This window comes from Oryctolagus cuniculus, chromosome 2 (assembly GCF_051225735.1).
Source record: "Oryctolagus cuniculus isolate XC-2025 breed Fujian yellow rabbit chromosome 2, ASM5122573v1, whole genome shotgun sequence".
NCBI lineage: Eukaryota > Metazoa > Chordata > Mammalia > Lagomorpha > Leporidae > Oryctolagus > Oryctolagus cuniculus.
The window spans coordinates 91,115,627-91,141,154 of NC_142868.1; the positions used below are offsets into that span (position 1 = coordinate 91,115,627).

Sequence of the window (25,528 nt, forward strand, 5' to 3'; positions counted from 1 at the left end):
AAACTTCTCAAATTGATGAAATCCTGATTGTGAATTCTGGCTTTGACTGCCTGTGCTTCTGGAGTCTTCCAAGAAGTCTCTGCCTGTGCCAATATCTTGCAGGGTTTCTCCAATGTTCTCATAATTTGATGGTGTCAGGTCATAGATTTAGATCTTTAATCCATGTTGAGTGGATTTTTGTGTAAGGCGTAAGGTAGGGGTCTTGCTACTATTTTGTTGAGGATTTTTGCACCTATGTTCATCAGGGATATTAGTCTGTCTTTTTTGTTTCTTTTTCTGGTTTTGGAATGAAGGTGATGCTGGCCTCATAGAAGGAGTTTGGGAGGATTTCCTCCCTTTTAATTGTATAGAATAGCTTGAGAAGAATTAGAATTTGTTCTCTGAAAGTCTGGTAGAATTCAGTAGTGAAGCTGATCCTGGACTTTTCTTTTTTGGAAGGGTCTTCATTTCTACAAATCTCTGTGTTGGTTATTGGTCTTTTGAGGTCTTCTTTGCCTTTGTGATTCAATTTTAGTAGATTGTGTATGTCTAAGAATCTATCCATTTCTTCTAGATTTTCTGTTTTGTTGGCATATAGCAATTGTAGCAATTCCTGATGATTAATTTTATTTCTGTGGTATCTGCAATTACATCTCCTTTTCATCTCTGATCTTATTAGTTTGGATCTTCTTTTGTTTAGTTGGGCCAGTGTATATTAATTTTTTTTTTTTGAAAAACCATCTCTTCATTTCACTGATCTTTTATACTTTTTTGTTTCAATTTTGTTTATTCTCTTATTTTAATTATTTCTTTTCTCCTACTAATTTTATTTTTGGGAATATACTTTTTCTGCTTTCTCCTGTCATTTTCCTGTCATCCAAAGCAGTAAGTCTTCATCCTATTCAACCATCTTGGAATATATATCTGCAAATTGCTTCTTTAAAAATGTTTTTAATGAATTGAAAAGCAACATAGTATAAATGTTTTTGTTGTATTAAAAAGGATCCAAAATTTTTAAAGAATGAATTTTTAGATACAATTCTGCAATGAAAAGGAAACTATATTTTGATATAAGAATGTTTGTCAAACAGATTTTAAAAATTTTAAAATCAGAAAGTGTTTAAATTATTTCTAATTTTCTTTTTTTTAAAATTTGACAGGCAGAGTTAGACAGAGAGAGAGAGGCAGAGAGAAAGGTCTTCCTTCTGTTGGCTCACCCCCGAAATGGCCACTATGGCCAGCATGCTGCACCAATCTGAAGCCAGGAGCCAGGTGCTTCTCCTGGTCTCCCATTTGGGTGCAGGGCCCAAGCACTTGGGCCATCCTCCACTGCACTCCCGGGCCACAGCAGAGAGCTGGACTGGAAGAGGAGCAGCCGCAATTAGAACCCGGTTCTCATATCGGATGCCAGCCCTGCAGGATTAACCAAGTGAGCCACAATGCCGGCCAAAATTATTTCTAATTTTCAAGAAAAAAAATCGAACTGTTACATCCCAGTAATAAAGTGTGTTCCTGTATGCACATCCTGCATACTCTGAAAATGTTAACATTTCTAAAGTTTGTGAGACAAGAGAATAGATTTAAATAGTTAGTGAATGTTTTTCCCATTAATTATACTATGAAACACTTTTATTGTTTTATCTGACTATGCATTGACCTGTTTTCTCCCTGAAAAATGGGTTTATATCAACACTGCAACTAATAATAAAAATATATGAGATATTTAACTACCTGAGTGACCTCAATCATACATAAAACATGATTTATTGAATAAAATCCAAAACATTAGAATGACATATCATGTGTAGATTTACACTTATATGTTAAATTAGGATAAAACTAAAAGAGCACATCACATAGATGGCCATTTCAGATTATCAGTTTCAATATTTTCTATCATAAACACCAAAATCTTGATCACTAATAAGAAATTTCTTGAAATATAAAAATGTAACAGATAATTAAAATATTTACTTTATAATACAAACTGTCTATACAGTTCACCATTTCTAAACAGTCTATCTGATTGGGAACTGTAGCACTTTCTTTTAACTAAAACCCTGAGTTGGAAGTTTATTAAAGCAATAAAAGTACAACCACGATCATCCTGTTGAGATGATCATATTTTTGCCCTTCCTTCTGTTGATGTAATATGTACATTGATTGGCTAATGTTGAGATGTTGAGCCATCCTTTCATCCCTGGGATAAATCCCACTTGATTTTTTTTGATGTATCAATTTTCTAGCACTTTGTTGAGCGTTTTTTTTTTTTTTTTTTTTTATGTTCACTAGGGAGACTGGTCTAAAGTTTTTCTGTTTTGTTTTTTGTTTTTTGTTTTTTGTTTTTTTTTTTTTTTTGGTCATGTCTTTGGTATCAGAGTAATGTTGGCCTTAAAGAAAGAATTTGAAAGAATTCCCTTCCTTTCTGCCGGCACCACGGCTTAATAGGCTAATCCTCCGCCTGCGGCACTGGCACCAGAGGTTCTAGTCCTGGTCAGGGCACCAGATTCTGTCCTGGTTGCTCGTCTTCCAGTCCAGCTCTCTGCTGTGGCCCGGGAGTGCAGTGGAGAATGGCCCAAGTGCTTGGGCCCTACACCCACATGGGAGACCAGGAGAAGCACCTGGCTCCGGGCTTCTTATCAGCGCAGTGTATTGGCCATTGGGGGCGGTGAACCAATGGAAAAAGGAAAACCTTTCTCTCTGTGTCTCTCTTTCACTTTCCACTCTGCCTGTCAAAAAAAAAAAAAAAGAATTCCCTTCCTTTCAATTTTTAATGGGATAGTTGAGAATAATTGGTGTTATTCTTTCTTAAAAGCTTGGTAGAATTCAGACATGAATCAATATGATCCTGAGATACTCTTTGTTGGGAATTTTTTTAAATTACTGATTCATTCTTATAACTTGTTATTGATGTATTCAGGTTTAAAAATATCTTCTTAGTTCAATTCTGGTAAATTTTTGGAACCTAAATATTTATCCATTTATTCTAGGTTTCCTAGTTTTGTGGATTGTAGTGGATCATAGTAGTTAATAATGATCATTTGTATTTCTATGGTATCAGGTATAAAAACATCTGTTGTTCATTGCTGATTTTATTTATTTGAAGCTTCTCTGTTTTCTTTGATTAGCTAAAGGTTTATATCATGGAAGATAAAACAAGTATATATATATATATATTCTCATAAGATAATTTGGTAAAGTTACAGGCTATATAATTAATACTCAGAAATCAATAGCTTTTTTATATACAGACAGTGTCATGGTTGAAAAAGTATTTGTAGGATCACTCTCTTTCACAATAGCTACAAAAATTTTAAAACCTTGGAAGACATTTAACCACGGAAGTGAAAGATCTCTATGATGGAAATTACAAAACATTTAAGAAAGAAATAGAAGAAAACACAAAAAATGGAAGATGTTTTCCATTATCATGGATTGGAAGAATTAATATCATCGAGCATCCATACTACTGAAAGAAATTTTCAGATTCAATGACATTTTTCTCAGACCTAGAAATAATGTTGCTAAAATTCAAATGGAAACACAGGAAACGCCTATAGCTAAAGCAATCTTAAACAACGAAAACAAAGCCAGAGGCATCACAATACCAGAATGAAGACATACTACAGGGCAGTTATAATAAAACAGCTTGGTACTGGCACAGAAAAAGACATGTAGATCAGTGGAACAAAATAGTAATTCCCAAAATCAATCCACACATCTACAACCAAGTAATATTTGACAAAGGAACTAAAATCCATCCTTGGAGAAAGAATAGTCTCTTCAACAAATAGTGCAAGGAAAATTGGATCTACTTTTGCCGAAGTATGAAACAAGACCCCTAACTTCCACCTTCTACAGAAATAAACTCAAAATGGATCAAAGATCTAAATGTACAACCTGATTCCATCAAATAACTAGAGGAATATATTAGGGATTTCTGCAAGACATTTGCATAGGCAGAGACCTCAGAAGCACAGGCAAGCAAAACCCAAGTAGACATGAGGGATTATGTAAAGCTGAGCAGGTTCTGTTCTGCAAAGGAAACACTCAGCAAAAGGATGAGGCAACCACATCAGAAAGAGAGGCAATATTTGCAAACTCTGCAACTGATGAAGGATTAATAATCAGAATCTGTTAAGAGCTCGACAAACTCAACAACAACAAAACAGTCCAGTTAAGAAATGGGGTATAGATATCAATAGGCCTTTTTCAAAGGCTGAAATACAAATAGCCAGATAACAAATAAAAAAATGCTCAGAATCACTAGCCATCAGGGAAAAGGAAATCAAAACACAATGAGGTTTCACCTCAACCCAATTAGATTGGATCTCACACAGAAATCAACAAATAATAAATTCTGGTGAAGATGTGGTAAAAAGTACTCTATCCACTCTTGGTGGGAATGCACTCTGGTGCAGCCATTGTGGAAGACAGTATGGACATACCTCAGAAAGCTGAAAATAGATCTGCTGTATGACCCAACAATCCCACTTTTTGGGAATTTATCTGAAGGAAGAGAAATGAGTATATGAGAGTTATTTGTACCCCCACGTTTATTGCAGCTCAATTCACAATAGATAAGATATAGAATCAACATAGATATTCATCAGTTGATGACTGGATATAGAAATTGTGATTATATATATATGTATATTAATTATGGAATACTACTCAGCCATAAGAAAATGAAATCTTCTGTTGTGTAATAAAATTGATGCAACTGGAAATCATTATGCTTAGTGAAATAAGCCAGTCGCAAAAAGAAAATACCATATATTTTCCTTGATCTATCTGTTAACAGAGTATCAAAAAATGTAATGTAAGAGTGAAATTTACATTTTGAGATTTGTTGATTGTTTATAGCTCTTGTATCTACCTTTAAGGAACAGTGTTTTCTTTCTTCTTAGTATTTGTTGAATTTTTTACTTCATGTAGGGTTAATTATGAGTATAAAATACACTGAGAGTAGATCATTGTAAAAATTAACTGATGGAATGGGAAAGGGTGGAAGAGGGAGGGTGGGTAGTACTACTGTGCTCCTAAATCTGTTTTATGTGAAATACATGAAATTTGTTCACTTTAAAAATTTTTTAGAAAGATAATAAAATTGGGTGAATAGAAGACTATGATCCATACAGCCAAAAGTCTATGTAGATTTTCCTCATCATATAAAGCCTATTTTATATAGTTATGGTCACGTCCTTACATTTGCTAGCATTCATCTGTTAAATTATAACAAAACTTGGCATTATCTAAATATGTTTATAACATATTTAGATTAAATTATAAGCAATTATGTTTATAATTTAGTAGAAATTTTTTAGAAGAGCTTCAGCTTCTTAAGTGTGCATAAGAGTATTTGTTAAATATTTGTTTAAAAAGCAGTAATGTTCAGAATTAGAGCATTTTTTTGCCACCAGTTAATGAATTCTCCTTCATCTGAATCTTCTTTGCTGTTGTTATAGTATCCCAAGGAGATGACTTTGGAGGCGTTTTCAGTTGTTGTCTCCCAGATGCTGGCACTCAGTCTGGGGATATCATATGATGATCCAAAGAAATGTCACTGCTCAGAAACCATCTGTATAATGAATCCACAAGCTATGTACGTTTCTTTAAAGGACTTATTTTTGGTCATTTTAATTTTGTTTGAAATATTTGAAGTGCAAACATTTCATATTTATCTATAGCATAAACTAATTATAAATAGAACATGTTAACTACAAAACATAAATGTGTAAGTTAAAGTGGTAAGTGCATGATAGATGTGTACCATTAAAGACAATTCAGGAAAACAAATTGAATCTGCAGTCTATATTAGCATAGATATTTTCCTTAATATACACATTTGGTGATTGCACTAAGGATGTTTAGAAATATTTCAGTAACATATGATCTTTATTATCTTTATTTAAATAGAAATTTTGTGGTTTTTTTTAGAATAATTTAATGTTCGGTAAAATATTAAAACCATCCAAAGGACAGAATGTCTAATTGAAGACCAATATCAAATATAAAGTATTTATATGGCTTTGGAGAAACTAGACCTTGTTTAAAAAAATTTTTCAATAGGAATGATCATTCCTATTCTCTTATTTAGAAGATGATATAAGAATAAAATAAAATATGAAAATTATATAGTTCTCTATATATGTGATGGATTAGCTATAGTGATTTATAAATTTACCAATGTCTTCAATCAACATAAGGCATTAGACAAGAACAACAGCCGTTAGAATTCTATGGTTTTACTGTTACTGAATTTGGCCTATGACAGATATTACCTATTCATTGCTAAAAAACTATTAAAAGGCAAAATTGAAAAGGCATTAATTTTTTGAAAACAAGATCTTTTCATAATAATAACTAAACACCACTGAATGTGTTAATTCTCATATTCTATAAATATAACAAACATATACATACTTATACATGTATATGCAGACATACTTGTAGACCTAATGCAGACATTATTGAAATTTGCTCCTCAGAGTTATTATATACACATATATCCATGTATAGATGTGTAAAAATACATACTGTCCATATAGATGCATAACTTGAGAGAATATACATTCACACACATACATGCACACACATGAGGAGACTTACAATTTTCGTAGAAAAAGAAATTACATGATAAGTTTATTTTGGTGCAACATTTAAATTCATGCATATGATAATTTTTTTAGAAAGTTAATGATCAATATATTAACCAACCACTATGCATGGATTTCAAAATGTTTTGTACCAAAATAAGCTTATATTTAAATTCTGTTTTCATGAAATTTTTGAAGGAACTCTCAAAATATATGAGTTAGTACTCTGTATAGTGATATTCTCCACAATTTGAAAATACTGTTTTGAACCCATTGTTTCTTTGGTAACTATTCTCAAATATGCTATGAAAAGATGTTTTGTTTATTTTACCCAGAGTCTAGTATTATTGTTACTAAGGTTAATATTTACGTTAACTTACCATATGCCAGAAACCATTCCAAACACTGTATATTTAAACACTCGTCTGATTGCCACAACATCCCTACAGCACAGACCCTATTATGTCCAGTCTTACAGATGAGATTGAGTTATACATAATTTATAAATAAATAATAAGCGATAATTAATAGTATTTCCATGATTAGAGAGTTAGTTTGTGGTAGAACTGAGTGTTTAATCTATTAATAAATCCTTAGATTTACATTGTACTTTATGATATTTAAGGTCCTTTAATAAATAATCTTACAATTTTCTTGTGATTTGTATAGGACAACATTATATTAATTTTTATGAAAATATAACTATCATATGCTCCTTTTCATCTCCACAGTATATCTCATACATTACTATTTAAGTGAATTCTCAAGCAAATCATGTAAGTTAGGCAATTCTTATTTCTACTGAATGTGTTAAGAAGTCCCTGTAATACAGACAGCTTAAGTGACCTTACATTGTATACATAGTTGGCTACTGGTCAACTAGCTGATGTAAGTAATGTTACTTTTGTATTACAAGTACCTGAGTTTGAAGTCGAACAAGCACCTCTCACCACTCTGTATTTCCCTCAGCTCCCCATCTGTATGTTCACCTCCCTTAATTACCACATTCTACTCTCTACTCCCAGGACTTCTTTAGATTTGATATCTAAATGAGATCATGTAGTATTTTTCTTTCTGTGCATGGCTTATTTCACTTAATATTTTTTAGGTTCATCTGTGTTGTTGCAAATGAGAGGATTTGAATAGTCTTGTGTACAGCAGAAGTTTCTTGATATTCATAGGTTATTAATTCCAGGACTCAAATCTCCATCCCTAGTGCTCTAATACCAGTATTTAGAGGTAGTCACATGCCTTATATAACATGATATAGAATGGGGTTGAGAAATCAAATTCTCAAACTGTGAAATTATAAATTCTCCAAAATCTGAGTTTTTGATAGCTGACATGACACTGCAAGTGGTAAATTACATATTTGATTTCATGCAGCAAAATTCACGTTCACTGGAAACAGTCCATAAAATTACCTTAAAGGGTATGCGTATGATATGTATATGAAACAAATTAAGTTGACATATTCAAGGTATCTCTTTATGTATATTCAAATATCCTAACATCGAAAAAGAATTCTGAAACACTTCTGGTCCTGGTTTTTGGATTAAGAATGCTTTACTTACCCACATCCTCTTGTATACTCTATGTCATATCTAAATTAGTTACAATACCTAACACAATACAAATGTTATGTAAATAGTTTTAACTGTATTTTAAGGTAATAATTGCAAGAAATAATTACAGTACAGATGCACTTTTTAAAATATTTTCTGTCTGTGGTTGGTTAAATCCATGGTTGTGGAATATGCAAATATGGAGGGCCAATGGTATTTATTGCATTTTTCTTTCCTCATTTATCTATTGGTGAACACATAGGTTTATTCTATATCTTGAAAATTGTAAATTTGTGCAGCATGACAATAGTTAATAATATTCTACTGATACGTGAAAGTTGCTAACAGAGAAAATTTTAAAGGTTCTTGATACAAAATGTGGTGAAGTGATGCTGCATTAATCATTGTGATTTAATCATTTAGGAGATCAAAATTATACATAATTAAAAATATTAACTATGCAACATTTATATACAAATGTTATTTACATATATTAAATTCAAAATAAGGGCTGGCGCCGTGGTTCACTTGGTTAATCCTCTGCCTGTGGCACCGGCATCCCATATGGGTGCTGGGTTCTAGTCCCGGTTGCTCCTTTTTCTGTCCAGCTCTCTGCTGTGGTCTGGGATGGCCCAAGTGCTTGGGCCCTGCACCCGCATGGGAGACCAGGAAGAAGCACCTGGCTCCTGGCTTCAGATTGGCACAGCGGCAGCCATAGCGGCCATTTGGGGAGTGAACCAACGAAAGGAAGACCTCTCTCTCTGTCTCTCTCTCACTGTCTATAACTCTACCTGTCAAATAAATAAAAGAAAATTAAAAAAAATTTTTAAAAATTCAAAATCATTATCTCAATACTCATTCTGCCAATTTACGAATTGACTTTTGAGGTTTGTTGTAAGGGTTCAATAATCATATATAAAATATAATAGGTGCTGAATTTGTGTCAGTTTTCTCCTTATAGATTTCTGCTACATATCAAAACTTACACTGTCAGTGAAAATATTTTATGCACTTATCTTTATTAATAGTAATGGGTATAATTATATAAATATTAAGTTCTTCTGAGATCTTTGAGGAAGTTTAGAGCTAAACTCAATATAATTTGTCTAATAAAAGCTTATTGCCTATTAAGTATTAATTTTTATTTGGAGCACTGTATATTAAAGTCCTTTTCCTGTATTTAAATTAGGTAATTTGGGTTTTTACTATTGAGTTGTATTTTACTTTTAAAAAATAAAGACATGTATTCCATTAAATCAAATCATATTACTGCCTCAAGAATGAATTTGGCCTCTAAGCACTTGCTATTAACATTTCTTATCACTTGTTAAATTTCAGCATTTTGAAATTAATGTATGTAATATGGAATTATATTTTCAGAAGTACAATGCCAATGACATTTTATTAATTAATCTTTAGGACATCCAGTGGTGCAAAGACTTTTAGCAATTGCAGTTTGAGTGACTTTGAAAGTTTCATTTCAAATCAGCATGCCAGCTGTCTTCAGAATAAACCACAAATGCAGAGTCAAAGGAGAGCAGTCTGTGGCAATGGCAGAGTAGAGACCGGTGAAGTCTGTGACTGTGGTTCTGAGGAAGTAAGTCTTATAATTAGGAAAATTCATTAATAAATTTTTATTAGTTCATCTCTTTCATAAATGTACGGCACATGTTTGAAATGTACTTCCAAAATTATTAATGGTAGGACAATAAGAAAGTCTAGAAAAAGGTTTTATATTCTAGATTAAATGTGTAAGAATCAATTTCTTCTAAATCTTAGGACATTTATATGTATTTATTAAAGATTATTGTGTCAGCAGCCCATCACATTCCCATTAAGGAATTTCTTCATTGAGGATTCAGTAGCATGTTGAAGGAATCTGTGGTAATATTGCAATCTGAACATTAGGTGATTTTATCATTTACTTGCTGGGGAATCCCTGATACTACAATTAAATGCCAAAAGTCTAGGGTTTAATTCTTAATAGATAATTCAGTACTTGCAGCAGTGTAGCCAATATGGTTGATTTACTTGATTAAAATTGATAGAAAGTATATTGTTTGTCACATGCATGGAACTGGATGACTTGTATTCACATCACATTGCTTTAATTGTGGTCTTTAGCCATTGGCAGGATGAAGCCTCCCTATTCTTACAATAATTTAAAATGTAGCTATTTAATTTGTCAGCTTTTGAGAATAGTTTTAAATTAACAAAACAAAAATTGTGAAGAGATCTCATATGCTCCACACTCAGATTCCCCTATTGTCAACATATTAGTGCGATCTTTCTGTCACAATTATTGAATCACACACAATGTCCCGTTTTCAAAATGTCAAGCCCCCTCTATCCCTCTGCCCCTCCTTGACTCTAGTAATCAACATTCAGCGTTCAGATTCACATGTGGGGGAGAACATATAATATTTGTCTTTTTTGCATCTGATTTATTTCACTTAACCTGACGTTCTCCAGTTCCATCCATTTTGCTACAAAAGATAGGATTTCATTTGTTTTAAAGACTGACTAGTATTCCATTGTGTGTATGTGTTTGTGTGTACATTTTCTTTATTTGTTCACCTGATAATGAACACCTTAGTTGATTCCATATCTTAGGTATAGTGAGCAATTTTGCAGTGCGTACACAGTGGAGCAGGTATCTCCTTGATACAATGATTTCATGTGTTTTGGATATATACCCAGATGTGCAGTTGCTGGGTCATTTGGCAATCTATTTCCAGTTTTTAGAGAAATCTCTGTAGTGTTTTCTGTTGAGATCTTCTTGTGATCAATGTGGCTCCCAGCTGGTAAGAATCAGGCTTTTTCCTCCATGCTTGAAAGAATTCAAGGTGGAACAATAAATCTATACAGGAATGCATGATTTATTCAAAGGTAAAGGGTAGTGTACACTCAAGACTTAAGTGATGGTAAGCTCAAGTTGTGGGGGGGAGAGGGAGAAGAGAGAGAGAGAGAGAGAGAGAGAGAGAGAGAGAGAGAGAGAGAGAGAGAAAATGAATAAAAAGCCAAACTACAAACAGTGGACCCATGAACAATATTTGGGCCATCCTTTCATACTACTGGGAGGCAGTATGATTGTGTCTGGAGTAGGGCCTAATTGAATATTCAAAAGTGGGTGGAATTTGGAGTGGGGCTTGACTACTGTCCATTTCCATGCCCTTTTTTGGAAACATTGGTAATGTCATGGTGTCAGGTGCATAATGGTAGTGGGAATGCCCACCATTTTAATTTGATAGTAATAGTAACATTTTAATAACTTAAAGTCATCATGGGAACACATCTTTCAGCTATATTGGATATTTATAGCTGACATTAATTCTGTATTTGCAACATTGTAGGGCATAGGGTTTCCACTGCATAGAAAAGGAGGGAGGACTTGGTGCTTCACAGTTTGGGTGATAAACATAAAGAGAGTTATGTAGTGCACAGAACAGGGATTTGGATGATGCAGTTAGAGCTGCCATATGGGACTGGCAGAAGTGTCATATGTGGGCTAGTTCTGGCTGCTGCACGGGCTGTCTAGAACTTTCCTGTGCTAGGTCAGCTGTGGTTGGTGTTACATAGGGGATGTGCCACCAGGTGGTAATCCAATTGGTAATACTGCCTACCTGCTCCTATCATTTTTCCTATCAGACAGTTTTGCCCCGTAATCTTAATGGGAGTTTCAGGGAAGAAGGTCTCCCTTCTGTAACTTCTTCCTGCTGTATCAGGACATCCTTCCTTCCGAGCCAGGGACTGAAAATCCTCTGCTGACTGACCTAAAGATGTTTGTGGAGGTCAAGGTCTGCCACCAGTCATTGGCATTGGCTGGAATCCATGCATGACCAATGTTTTGGCATGGGACTGTTGAATTCTAAAAGAAATAAATTTGACAATTATGAAGAACACAGTTTGACAAAGAACGTGGCTAAGAATCATGTCAGAGAAGGAAGAATGCTTACTCCCAGATGGGCTTCTATTACTAAAATCATAAAACCACTTGGCTTGTTTAGAAAGCCTTTTGTATCTCTTGCTCTGAGCCCACTCATAGCAGGTTTCATTAGTCACTGCACATATCCTCCCTTGTCCTACAGTAGATATTCTACGTTGTCCATGACCACATCAGTTTGGGAATCCACAGAATCATGTAGTTGTCATAGGGCCTGGTCATTGGTTTCTGCTAAGTTACCCAAGGCAACAGCTGAGTTCCTTAAAGAAACTTTCTGGGATGTAGTAAGATTTCCTCCTCTTATGGTGGAAGAGCTTACCGGTGTCTTTTTTTTTTTTTTGCCAATAGCAATTTCTCAAGAAAACAGGAGATGGAGGAAAAGCATGCCAGCTGCGAAGTGCACTAGCCTTAATGTGTCTGTCTAGGGAAGAATTTATGGAAAACAATATAAGTAAACATTTTACTTATATTGTAGCTTTTTGAAGATAAACTGGAGTAGGCCCAAAAGAGTAGACAGAATTATCCTTTGGGTAGTGCCTGTGAAGATTCAAGTGGTAGAGGTTTAAATCTTGATAGATGAATCCAAGTAGAAATTTCCTGAGGATTCGGTGTTGTGGCATAATGGGAAAAGTCACCATCTGTGATACTCGCATCCCATATGGGCTCTGGTTCATGTCCTGGCTGCTCCACTCTGATTCAGCTCCCTGCTATTGGCCTAGGAAAGGCAGAAGAGGATGGCCCAAAGCTTTGAGCTCCTGCCACTCAAGTGAGAGACCTGGATGAAGCTCCTGGATTCTGGTTTAGGCCTGATCCAGCACTGTCGTTGTAACTATTTGGGGAGTGAAACACTGTATGGAATGGAAGATATTTCTCTCTCCTCCCCCCCTCTCTGTGTGTGTGTGTGTTTATCTGTCTCTGCAACTCTGTCTTTCAAACAAATAAATATTTTTAAAAGAAAGGAATTCCTGATTTTTATCTGAAGCAGTAGTTCTAGCAAGCACATGCTAGAGTCCCTTCTACTTGGTCAATAACTGATTAGAGAAATATCTATCTCTTGAAGTTTTTAATGGATTTGATCTCATGGGGTGACTGGCGATTCATGATTCTTTTGAATCTGGCACAAGAAGAATCTTGTTGTGATATTGTGTCTGAGCCTTTTGTAACTGGTATCAATTGATGTTCTTTAATTGATCTTGAGTGTGGGAATCAAAGAAAATGTCAGAGATGAGGAAGGGCCTTTGATTTAACATTGCAAAAGTTCTAAGTTAGCCTTGGTGCCATCCTCATCCTAAGGAGGGCAATAAGCAATAATTTTATTGAGAGTCCTCTTAAGACTATTGTCGGCCATTTCAAACTTACTTACTATCAACCAACTATCTCCTAATAGTTACTTTGGGGACAAAGTAGGGACCATTATCACTTTGGAATGAGATCTTGGGAACACCAACTATGACATTATTTCTTTTAGCGTGATTTTGAAAACTGATTTTTCTGTTTGGGTTATAAAAGTCTCTATCTGTGGCTGGTGTTGTGGTATAGTTGGTAAAGCCACTGGTTGTGATGCTGGCATCACGTATGGGTGCCTATTCATATCTAGGTTTTACTTCTGATCTAGCTCCCTGCAAATGGCTTGAGAAAAGCAACAAAAGATGGTCCAAGTATTTGGGCTTCTGCTACCCATAAGGGAGACCTGGAAAAAACTTCTGGCTCCTGGCTTTGGTCAGAGGATGACAGAATCTGTTTGCCATCGATAGGCAGATGTTAACTCCATGTGGACCAAACGCTTCATTTGTAAGGGTGACAAAATATGCAATGGGCCACTCATCCTGAAGTGGCAAAAAGGTTTGAGGTTTGCAAGGCATAGGGACAGGAAGTTAGTCAAAGTAGAATATCCATGTGCAGATGGTGAGAATAAAACAAAAGGAGACCTTGTAGGCACTGAACAGCTTGGGGCAAGTCCCAGCCACCCTTTTTTTTTCAAAATATTAATTTATTTATTTGAAGGTCAGAATTACAAAGAGGTAAAGACAGAGAGATCTATCCTCTGGTTTAGTCTCAAAATGGCCACAATGGCCAGGATGGTCCAGGCCAAAGCCAGGAGCCAGGAGCTTCATCTGAGTCTTCCACGTAGGTGTAGGGGCCCAAGCACTTGGGCCATCTTCCACTGCTTTCCCAGGTGCATCAGCAGGGTGCTGGATTAGAAGAAGAAAGCTGGGACTCAAAACAGCACTCATATGTGATTCCAAAGCTGTAGAAGGAGGCTTAATTGAGAATGCCACAGCACTGCCCTCCACTTACCTCCGAAGTCTCTCTTTTAAAGCAGCTTCACAAAGACTCAAAATTATCCAATCTGCATATGGTGTTAGCTCTTTACTTTTCTACCTTCAATAGTTGCCGGAGGGAGCAGATACAGTTGGGCTAAAAGGAATTAGTCCATCATGGGTCAGAATGGTAGGAGAAAAAGGGAGAAAGAAATCAAGACCCTCAAACACAAGAGAGGTGATAGGTGAAACTCACCAATTGATGTCTCAAAGGACTCCTGCTCCAAACTCTTGGCCGGTGTACCATTTATGTTGTCTTCAACAGGGCCCTGGCTGTATTCTTTCTAGCCTCTTCCCTTCACAAATGAATCAATTCAAGGTGGAGCATAAGGGTTTACAGAAAGTAGGGTTTATTCAAAGGCAAAAGGAAAGTGATCACTGAAGAAATAATTTCAAGCAAGATGAGAGAGAGGGAGTTCAAGAGAGAGAAAGAGAGAGAGAGAGAAAGGTAAAGAAATGAACAAAAGGCCAATACAAAAAGAGACCTCTCAACCAGGTTCAGATCATTCTTTTATACTATTGGGAGACACAGAGGATGATGTCCTTAGTGGACTTAATTGAATACTCAAAATGAAGTGGTGTATGAGGGGCAATGATGAATATCATGTTTCCACTCCATATTTTTTGGAAATATTGGAAGCATTCCAGGTAGACAATAGGAGGGCCTCAGTGGTTGCTCTACTATAGTAGCATTATTATGATGCAGAAGTGCTTGAGTGGAGACATTCTGCAACTGTACTGGGTATTTCCAGTTGACAGCAGACATTGGTTCTACATTTTAAACATTGTGGAATTTGTGGTTTTTGTTACATGGAAGATATGGGGCTTGGTTGTGCATGAGAAGTGGCTTTGGGTTGTGCACAAAAGAGGATTTGGATTGTACAGATTGGGCTGTCATGTAGGCCAGGCTGGACTGTCACCTGAGGGCCAGCCATAGCTGCTGCTGGACTAATTACTTTTCGCCCAGCTTGTCCTATCTCTCCCTTGGAGAGCCAGATCTGTCATGTGGTGGTTTGGCCAGGTTGCTGTCACATGGTGGGTCATGCTGCTGGACTGTGCTGCCTTGTAAGATTCTATGGGCTGTCATGCAGCCATTGGTTCACCTGAAGCTGTCACAGGGTGTGTGGTTCACAGTTGCTGTCACACTGCAGGCTGCACATTCCCACAGGTTGACTGGGGCTGTGAAACTTAAGCACCCCCTACTAACACTACCAAATTGTATTGCCAACAACAGTATATGAGTACCCCTTTCTCCACATTCTTACCAATATTTTATACTTTCTATCTTTTTGTTAATAGCCTTTCTAACAAGGATGAGGTGATATTTCATTGTGGTTTTTATTTGCATTTCTTTGATGGCTAGTGATATTGGGCATTTTATTCATATTTTAGCTGCTCTTTGTATTTCTTCTTTTGAGAACTGTCCATGCAGGTTCTTTTCTCATTTTTAACCTGAATTGTTTGATTTGTTTTTGTTGTTGAGTATTTTGAGTTCTATTTCTTTCTTTTTTTACTTTATAAAATTTATATAAAGGGAACAAACTTCATGGATTTCAAATATATACTTTTAAGAGAACAATGATGCTTCCCACCATGCCTCCCTTCCTCAGTTCAACCCTATGTCCTTCTTCGTTTCTTTTTATTTTAATTTTCACAGTTATATTTTCAGTTTTCTTTATAATCACAAGCTTAACCCTCCACTAAATAAAGAATTCAGCAAATAGTAAGTAGAGAAACCACTGTTATTCAAGACTATAGACAAGAGCTATAAACAATAATTAAATCTGAAGATGTCATATATATTACTCGTTTTGTACTCTATTTTAGTTACCATAAATCAGGGAAAACATAATATTTGTTTTTTTGGGAACTGGCTTCTTTCACTAAGCATAATGGTCTCCAGTTGTATTCATTTTGTTGTGAAAGACAGGATTTCATTTTTTTATGGTTGAGTAGCATTCCATTATGTTTATATACCCCAATTGCTTTATTCCATATCTTAGCTAGTGTGAATTGAGCTGCAGTATATATGAGGGTACAGGTAACTCTTTTTTAAAGATTTATTTTATTTATTTGAAAAACAGAGTACAGAGAGAGGTAGAGACAGAGAGAGAGGTCTTCCATCTGATGGTTCACTCCCAGATGGGCACAGCGGCCAGAGCTGCGCTGATCCAAAGCCAGGAGCCAGGAGCCAGGAGCTTCTTCCAGGTCTCCTACTGCTATCCCAGGCCATAGCAGAGAGCTGGATCAGAAGAGGAGCAGTCGGGACTAGAACCATTGCACATATGAGATGCTGGCACTTCAGGTCAGGGCCTTAACCCTCTGCGCCACAGCACTGGCCCTTAGGTAACTCTTTAATGTACTCATTTCCTTTGGGTAAATTCCCAAGAATGGACTGGCTGGGTCATATGGTAGATCTACTTACAGATTTCTGAGGACTCCTCTCCACACTATCTTCCTTAAAGGTTGTTCTAGTTTACCTTCCCACCAACAGTATATTAGGGTTCTTTTTCCCCCACATTCTTTACGGGATTTGTTATTTTTGATGGTATTCATTCTAACTAGTGGGAAGTGAAACCTTATTTTGGTTTTTATTCATATTTCCCTGATGGCTAGTGATCCTGAAAATTTTTTCATGTGTTTGGCCATTTGTGTTTCAGCCTTTGAAACATGCCTGTTACTAACCTTAGCCTATTTCTTAACTGCATTGTTTATTTTGTTGTTGAATTTCTTGAGGTCCTTATATATTATGGATATTAATTCCTTCATCAGATATAAAATTTACAATTTTTTTCTCCCATTGTGTCAGTTGCCTTTTCACTTTGTTGAGTGTTCTCTTTGCAGTGCCAAAACTGCTTAGCTTGATGTAATCCCGTTTGTCTATTTTTGTGTTTATTGCCTGTGTTTCTGGGGTCTTATCCAAGAAAATTTTGTCTATACCAATGTCTTGCAATGTTTCTCCCTAGTAATTTGATGTTTTCAAGTCTTAGATTTCTGATCTGTTGTGTTGATTTTTTATAGGGTATAAGGTTTCATACTTCTGAAATTTTCCCAACACAATTTTTTGAACAAATTCCGCTTTTTTCAGGGAGCGATATGAGATCATTTGAAAAGTTTGGTTGGTTCTAGATGCGTGGATTAATTTCTGGAGTCTCTATGATATTCCGTTGGTCTACATGCCTGATTTTTGTGCCAGTACCAAGCTGTTTTGATTATAACTGCACTGTAGTATGTCTTGAAATCTGGTATTGTGATTCCTCCTTGTTTTCTTTGAATAAGATTGGTTTAACTATTCATGGTCTTTTGTGTTTTCATATGAAATTTAGCATCGTTTTTTATAGATCTGGGAAGAATTTCATTGGTATTTTGATTGGGATTGCTTTGAATCTGTGAACTGCTTTTGTGGACATTTTGATGATATTGACTTTCAATCCTTGAATGTGGAGGGTTTTCCCATTTTTTAGTGTCTTCTATTTCTTTCCTTAACATTTTCTGTTTTTCATCATAAGATCTTTGATATCCTTGGTTAAATTCATGTTGCTGTCTCCCCGCCACTGCAGCCAGTGCTGCTGAGAAGATTCGGTGTCCTCTCTCAGCCAGTTGCTGTGCACATGCTTAAAGGCTTCCACAACTGCCACCCAAACCCAATATGGTGCCCTCATATTTCATCCATGCAGCAGGTGCTGTTGTGGGGATATCGGAATGAGATATACTTGTCCCTTTTACTTTCAGTGGGTCTGTGGATAACCACTAGTAACTGCTAGTCCCTGTTACTGTAGTGAGGTCTCATACTATACTCTCCCTCCAGCTATATCACCACGGTTACTGCAGTCTGGTCGCACCTCCATCTCCAAGCTGCTGCCTGCTCTGGCTCTCAGCTACTGCTGTTGTGTGTTGTGTCCGTGTTCTTGCTGCACAACCACACTTTCCACACTGGTCCATGGCATTCCTCTTTCTTTTGTAGAATTTCTATGGCGATTTTCTCTCTAATTCTCCCCTGAGAGTGCACTTCCTATACTTTTTTTTTTTTTACTTTTTTATCTATAGCCAGCACAGTAAGTCATTCCCTGATCCATCTCCTTGGACTCTCTGGGAGGACAAAATTTTTAATGTAAATCTCCAACATTACAATATCATATTTGCTAACTCAGCTGTGATTTCATGCAAATAGAGTGCATTATATGGGAAAAGATTTTTGACAATTCAGAAATATCCAAAAGCACTTTCTATAAGACATAAGGATTCCCAGATCATGTACACCACTAATTCCCAATTTTATACAATAATCAGTTCCGTATGTAGTGCCACTAATTCAAACATTCTATCATGAATTCCAGTGAACTAAGATGCCAAAGACATGTTCAGTACCTTCTGTGGCTTAGACATGGTTTGTCTTCCAAAGGTTCGAGAGCTAGAAGCTTGGTCCCAAGAGTAACGGTAGGCCGGTGCCTCGGCTCAATAAGCTAACCCTCCGCCTTGCGGCGCCGGCACACCAGGTTCTAGTCCCGGTAGGGGCGCCGGATTCTGTCCCGCTTGCCCCTCTTCCAGGCCAGCTCTCTGCTATGGCCAGGGAGTGCGGTGGAGGATGGCCCAAGTGCTTGGGCCCTGCACCCCATGGGAGACCAGGAGAAGCACTTGGCTTCTGCCGTCAGATCAGCGAGGTGCGCAGGCAGCAGTGTACTGGACGTGGCAGCCATTGGAGGGTGAACCAACAGCAAAGGAAGACCTTTCTCTCTGTCTGTCTCTCTCTCTCTCCCTGTCCACTCTGCCTGTCAAAAAAAAAAAAAAAGCAATGGTATTTGTAGATGGTAGGACCTTTAAGAGGTGTCTTTGTCATGACTCCCCTCCTGAAGGGATATACTGGTCCTATAGACTATTTTAAGTCTCAAAAGAGAGAATTATTTTCCTCCAGGGAAGGTTATTATACAAGAGCAAGCATGTTTTTTCCCCAGTGTCTTGCTTTCTCCCTCCTTACTTGATGTCTTACATGGACTCCTACTGTATCATGCCATTTGACATGTTATTATGCAGTTGAGACCTCATGCCAAATGCCAAAGCTGCGATGCTTGGGCCTTTCCAGTTATAAGAATCATTAGCCATACAAACCTCTTTTCTTTGTGAAGTACCCAGCCTCCATTGTGTTTTTAAAACAACACAAAACAGACGAAGACACTACCTCAATGTACTGTGCAGTAACCATCTTTTTTGGGTTTTTCAGATTATCATAAATGTCATTTTCCATGCTTATTAAACTTTAAGTTACATTCTACTACCTGGTATTCATGAAGGATCTATCACCTGTTATATAGCCGGTTTCTTCATCTAACACCATTCTAGCTCTCACTAAATGAGTTGAAACATCCTTATGCCTCATACAAGAATTACATTTAAATTTTTATTGTGTTATGTGATGTATAAGTATCATGACTCACTGAATACTCTGAGCTTATTTTATTTTGTTAGATGATTAATTGATTATAACAGATTTCTTCTCACACAGCTCTTCATAATCCAATAAATCATTTATAATTCCATACTTAGCATATTTCTATAGTCTGGAAAATATCTACACATAGAGCCAAACTTCAGGACACTTCCATAAATGTTATTAATCCAAAATTGTTTTGATAGATCACATTATCTTAAAGTTGAAGAAGGATGGAGTGGGCGCATGGTCCAGTGGTTAAGTCACCTGCTGGAATGCCTGCATCCCAATGGGAGTGCCTGGATCAAGTCCTGGTTACTCTGCTTCTGATCCATGTTCCCACTAATGTACACCATGGAAGGTGGCAGGTGTTGGCGCAAGTAGTAAGGTCCTTGCCACCAAAGTAGGATACCTGGATTAAGGTCTGGGCTCCTGGATTTTGCCTGACCTGGATATGGCTATTGCAGGCATCTTTTGTGTGGGGGGGACCAGTAGATGAGAGGCTCTCTCTCTCTAACTGTCATGATCACTCTGTCTCACTCCCTCTCCCATTTACTTTCTGTCTCCCTCTGCCTCTATCTCTCACACTCCATAATTCAACTATATTGAAAACAAATTTTAAAACTTTTCATTGAAAAAAAGACAATACCAGGTTGGTGTTGCAATTGTTTGTAAATCAGTATGGAACAAAATCCTTTTTAGAGTCTCAAGGAACTCAATTAGCCAAACTTGTGGCTCTCTCTGGAGAAAGGTATCTTAGCCCTGGCACTGCTGACATAGTGCTTTGAAGTAGAGGATATCCTGTGTACTGTTAGGATGTTCAGAAGCATCTGTAGCCATTACCTACTACAAACCAGTATCAACTCCACTCCAGCTGTGAGAACCAAATGCCTCCAGGTATTTTGTGTATTGAGCAGAGGACATGGATACTGTTAAACATCCTACAATACACAGGACGGTTTCTTACCCTGATATCAGAAATTAATAACTGGCCTAATATATTATTGTTCAAGTTAAGACACTCTTATATACCTGCTGAGTAAGCAGTTAGATTCATTTAGGTGATACACAACTGAATTTGATGATAAATACCTCTAGTAGAATATGTGACTTTACAATTAATGAGACTTTCCAACTTTTAGAGGGTAAATATCACAACAAACCAAATGACTGAAGCCAGTAAAATTACTTTATGTTAAACCAACAATAGAAAATTTCTTTGTTTTCAGGAATGTAAGAGCCAGACTTTACCAAAACAAAAGGAACTTAGATGTGGTATATTTCCACTGTTGTAATTTTTTTTTTAAATTACCTAAAGTCAAGGTGCTTGAAATCCCCTCAGTATGTCTTGACAGGAATCCAGAAATTTGGTAGCATACCACAATTTGTTAGGTCTATGGCATAAGATCTTTATTGCCTATGTCTTCTAAATCCTATTTTAGTTGGATCTTGCAAAATACCTCCTTGAGAATTATATCAAATCCTACTCAAAGGCCATTCTAGTTTAAAGACACTAGATGATCTATTCAAATAATTGGAGTTGATTTAGATTGAAATTCAGAATCATTGAGGGAAACATTTTGACACCCTTCTTTTATTCCCAAGGTCCTTGGCAGGCTTGCAAAGGAGAATGCTTTCCAGAAAATAAGTGCAAAAAACTGATTGATAGATGCAGACTTTTCACAGCTTACATTCATTGATTCCTGATCAATAGGATTGTAGAGACATTATTTTGAAATAAAGATACTTTGGATGTCATACTTGGCTCCTCAAAGAGTATTACATTATCTGAGGTGAACACTGTTGCCCCTACATCCTGTAGTTCTCACAAAGTGCTTTTAAATATCACAAAATCAAGTGCTGATACTAAAGAAGCAATAAATAAATTTGTTGAATAACCCAGTTATTGACAACCGTATCTCGCTCTGAATGTTTCTTGTCAGTAATGAGTCCTGGCTTTACTTGTAGGGACATTAGGCCATTAATTTGCACTACTTTTTAATTCTCCTAATTTTACTGATCATTTGTGTACCTCTCAGTTCAGATACTATTCTATAGCTTCAGTCTATAATTGCAGCTAATGACTCTGATGGAAAAGGAGAGAAAAGGTATAATAGCAACCACCAAAAATTCAGTCTCTCTTCTTCCTTCAATACCTGGCAGTTACACAATCTAGATATATATAGAAGGCTCTCCTATGACCTGTTTAAAAAGAGCATAATGGGAGGACTAGTAAAGAAAATTTTCAGATGTGTACAGGAGGATGGATGTGTATTGCAATGAACCGACATGCCTATTTACTGAAAACTATCAAATCAGACCTGACTTGTGAGCCAAAGCCCTTGTTCACCAGCAAGCACTTTGAAGTCTAATCCCTACCAGCCCTCTTTCACTCTAATAAAAATTCTTATTTCCCTTCAATCTGAATTAGACTTCATTGCTACAAATTCTATATAGTATTATGAACAGTTTGATTTCCCTTTTAGATGTCTTCCTTTTGTGAACACAGGTTCCACATATATTCAGAGATTTTTTTGTTTTTCAAAATCAGGAAAAATGTTAACTTCTTGTAACACTGATACATACACTAGGTAATACTTTGGTCAACTAACAAATCAAGTTAAATAATAGACCTTGAAATAATCAGAATTTAGAAACTAAGAAAAAATTATGGTCATTACTGCCTCCAATTAATGTTTTACACTGTCTTGTTATACTCTTGCAAAATCCATCATGACAGAGGATATCACTAGAATCACAGTGCTGTCATGGAGTACAAAGGTGTCAGGCACACAGGTTAGGAGCCACTCAATGCAAAATTCAGAGAAATCACATTGTTCATCATATATGTCCCTACATTTTACACCAGTTGGTTTTATCTGGGAGGGAGAAGGTATATGAGAAAAGATTATATATCAATGATACTTCAGTTTTCTTTCTCTTTATTCTCTAAGTTGGCACAAAATTTTTTCCCGTAAATTGTTAAGAGCAGTAAGATAATTGGATCATCTTAATAACTGCTTAAGCCGGGAGGAGGCAAGATGACGGAATAGGAAGGGAGCACACTGATAGTCCGGGGAGAGGCAGTTTAATAAAAGTGGAGATACTGCAGGTTCAAGGAAGAGTAGGGGAGGAAACAGCAGAAGAAACTCTTCCGGAACACATGATTCACAGTGGACCTGTGTGGAGAGTGTGGGAGCCCACAGTTCGAGACACCAGCGGCAGACTCAACACACCAGCGCTGGAACGCGAGGTGAGCTGAACCTCAATAGCCCGAGACACCGGCAGGCAAGCGGAGAGAGGAGACTAGAGGGAACGACCCCCGGGGGGGAAAAGTTTACCAGGCTAACTGGAAGAGAGAGAGAGAGAGAGAAAAAAAGGTGACTGGTACGGACACATTTTTCTCTCTCTCTGCTCACCTCTCAAGTGCGAGCAAGACAAAGAGCAGGCACCATCTTGGACATACGTCATAAGCAGAGCGACCTCAGGTCTGCACCGGCCCTGAGCCTAGCCAAAAAACCTGACTCTGGGCGGGGAGAATTAACAGGAGATTAGGACCTAGTAAATTTGTGGTGCTACTGAGCTGAGACTGTGAAAAAAGAGACGGTGGGGGAGAGAACTCACGGAATTCACATGAGTACTCTCCAGAGACGCTACAATTCTGTAACTTTGGCAACCCAGTGGGAGACTGAAGGAGAATTTGAGCCCACTCTGAGGGCAGAACAGATTCCCTGTGTGGTCCTTGGGAAAGAGCTTCCGATCTCTGGCTCCTGTGGGTATATCATTTGCCTGCTAATTACCTCCAACTTTGTTCAGCTGTGCGGGATTACTTCCCTTTTGAATCAAAAAAAGAAAGAAAGAGAGAGAGAGAGATCTACCATGCCTAACCTGGGAGTGTCACCTTTGGCACACCAAACAGAGCTCTCAGGCCACACCCATCTCAAGCCACTAAGGCTCCATCAAAAACAGACAGTCCACTTAATCTAGAGTCATAGTATAACAAGAAAAAGCACCACAGTGAAGAAACCAAATATCTCCAATATGCCAAATAACAAACGCAAAAACCGAGGTAATAAAAACAAGGAAGTCACTATGACGCCCCCAAATGAAATAGGCACCCCAATTCAAGATTATGAAGATGATGAGATAGAAGAAATGCAAGAAGCAGATCTCAAAAAATTGATAAGAACATTAAGAAGTTCTCAAAAACAAATTCTTGAACTACAGAAATCCTTAATGGACAAGATAGAAAATCTCTCTCGTGAAAATGAAATATTAAGGAGGAATCAAAATGAAACAAAACAACTAGTACAACAGGAAACTGTGATAGTGACGAGAAATCATAATGAAGTGAAGAATTCAATAGATCAAATGAAAAACACAATAGAGAGCCTTACAAACAGAATGGGTGAAGCAGAAGAGAGAATATCAGACTTAGAAGACAGAGAACAGGAAAGGATACAGTCAGAGCAAAGAAAAGAAGAGGAAATTAGAAATCTAAAACATATTGTCAGGAATCTTCAGGATACTATTAAAAAACCCAACATCCAGGTTCTAGGAGTTCCTGAAGGCATGGAGAGGGAGAAAGGATTGGAAGGCCTTTTTAGTGAGATATTAGCAGAAAATTTCCCAGGTTTGGAGAAGGACAGAGAAATCCTAGTACAGGAAGCTCACAGAACCCCTAATAAACACGACCAAAAGAGATCTTCACCACGACACGTTGTAATTAAACTCTCCACAGTGAAACATAAAGAAAAGATCCTAAAATGTGCAAGAGAGAAACGTCAGATTACTCTCAGAGGATCTCCAATCAGACTCACAGCTGACTTCTCATCAGAAACCCTACAAGCTAGGAGGGAATGGTGAGATATAGCCCAGGTACTAAGAGAGAACAACTGCCAGCCCAGAATATTATATCCTGCAAAGCTATCATTTGTGAATGAGTGAAATAAAGACCTTTCATAGCAAACAGAAATTGAATTTGTCGCCACTCGTCCAGCCCTGCAAAAGATGCTTAAAGATGTGTTACACACAGAAACACAGAAACACGGTCATCAATATGAAAGAAGGTAAAGGAAGGAAACCTCACAGCAAAAGATCACAGGGAATTCAAAGCATATATTAGAACTTATCTTTGGCAAATGGCAGGGCAAAGTTACCACTTATCATTAGTCACTTTGAACGTGAATGGCCTGAACTGTCCAGTTAAAAGACACCGATTGGCTGATTGGGTTAAGGAACAAAACCCATCTATTTGCTGCTTACAAGAAACACATCTTTCCAACAAAGACCCATGCAGACTGAAAGTGAGAGGCTGGAAAAAGATATACCATGCCAACAGAAATGAAAAGAGAGCGGGCGTAGCCATCTTAATATCGGACAACATAAACTTTAATACAAAAACTGTTAAGAGAGACAAAGAGGGACACTATATAATGATTAAGGGATCAATACAACAAGAAGATATAACAATTATCAATGTATATGCACCTAACTACAGGGCACCGGTTTATCTAAAAGATTTGTTAAAGGACTTAAAGGGAGACTTAGACCCCAATACAATAGTACTGGGGGACTTCAATACTCCACTCTCAGAAATAGACAGATCAACAGGACAGAAGATCAACAAGGATACAGTAGATTTAAACGACACTATAGCTCAAATGGATCTAACAGATATATACAGAACTTTCAAT

General features: G+C 37.0%; 1 protein-coding gene across 4 annotated transcripts in view; it reads left to right on the forward strand.

The window, feature by feature from the left end:
• Positions 1-25,528, forward strand: part of ADAM32 (ADAM metallopeptidase domain 32) — a 191,481-nt gene that overhangs the window by 101,933 nt on the left and 64,020 nt on the right. For 3 of the 4 annotated variants that reach the window (XM_089325921.1, XM_089325920.1, XM_089325919.1), the window contains 2 exons: positions 5,448-5,584; positions 9,563-9,740. In XM_089325921.1, the coding sequence (XP_089182047.1) occupies positions 5,448-5,584; positions 9,563-9,740 (315 nt within the window). Of the gene's footprint in view, positions 1-5,447; positions 5,955-9,562; positions 9,741-25,528 lie in introns of those variants that run through there. The other variant, XR_016229126.1, reaches the window with a different exon arrangement.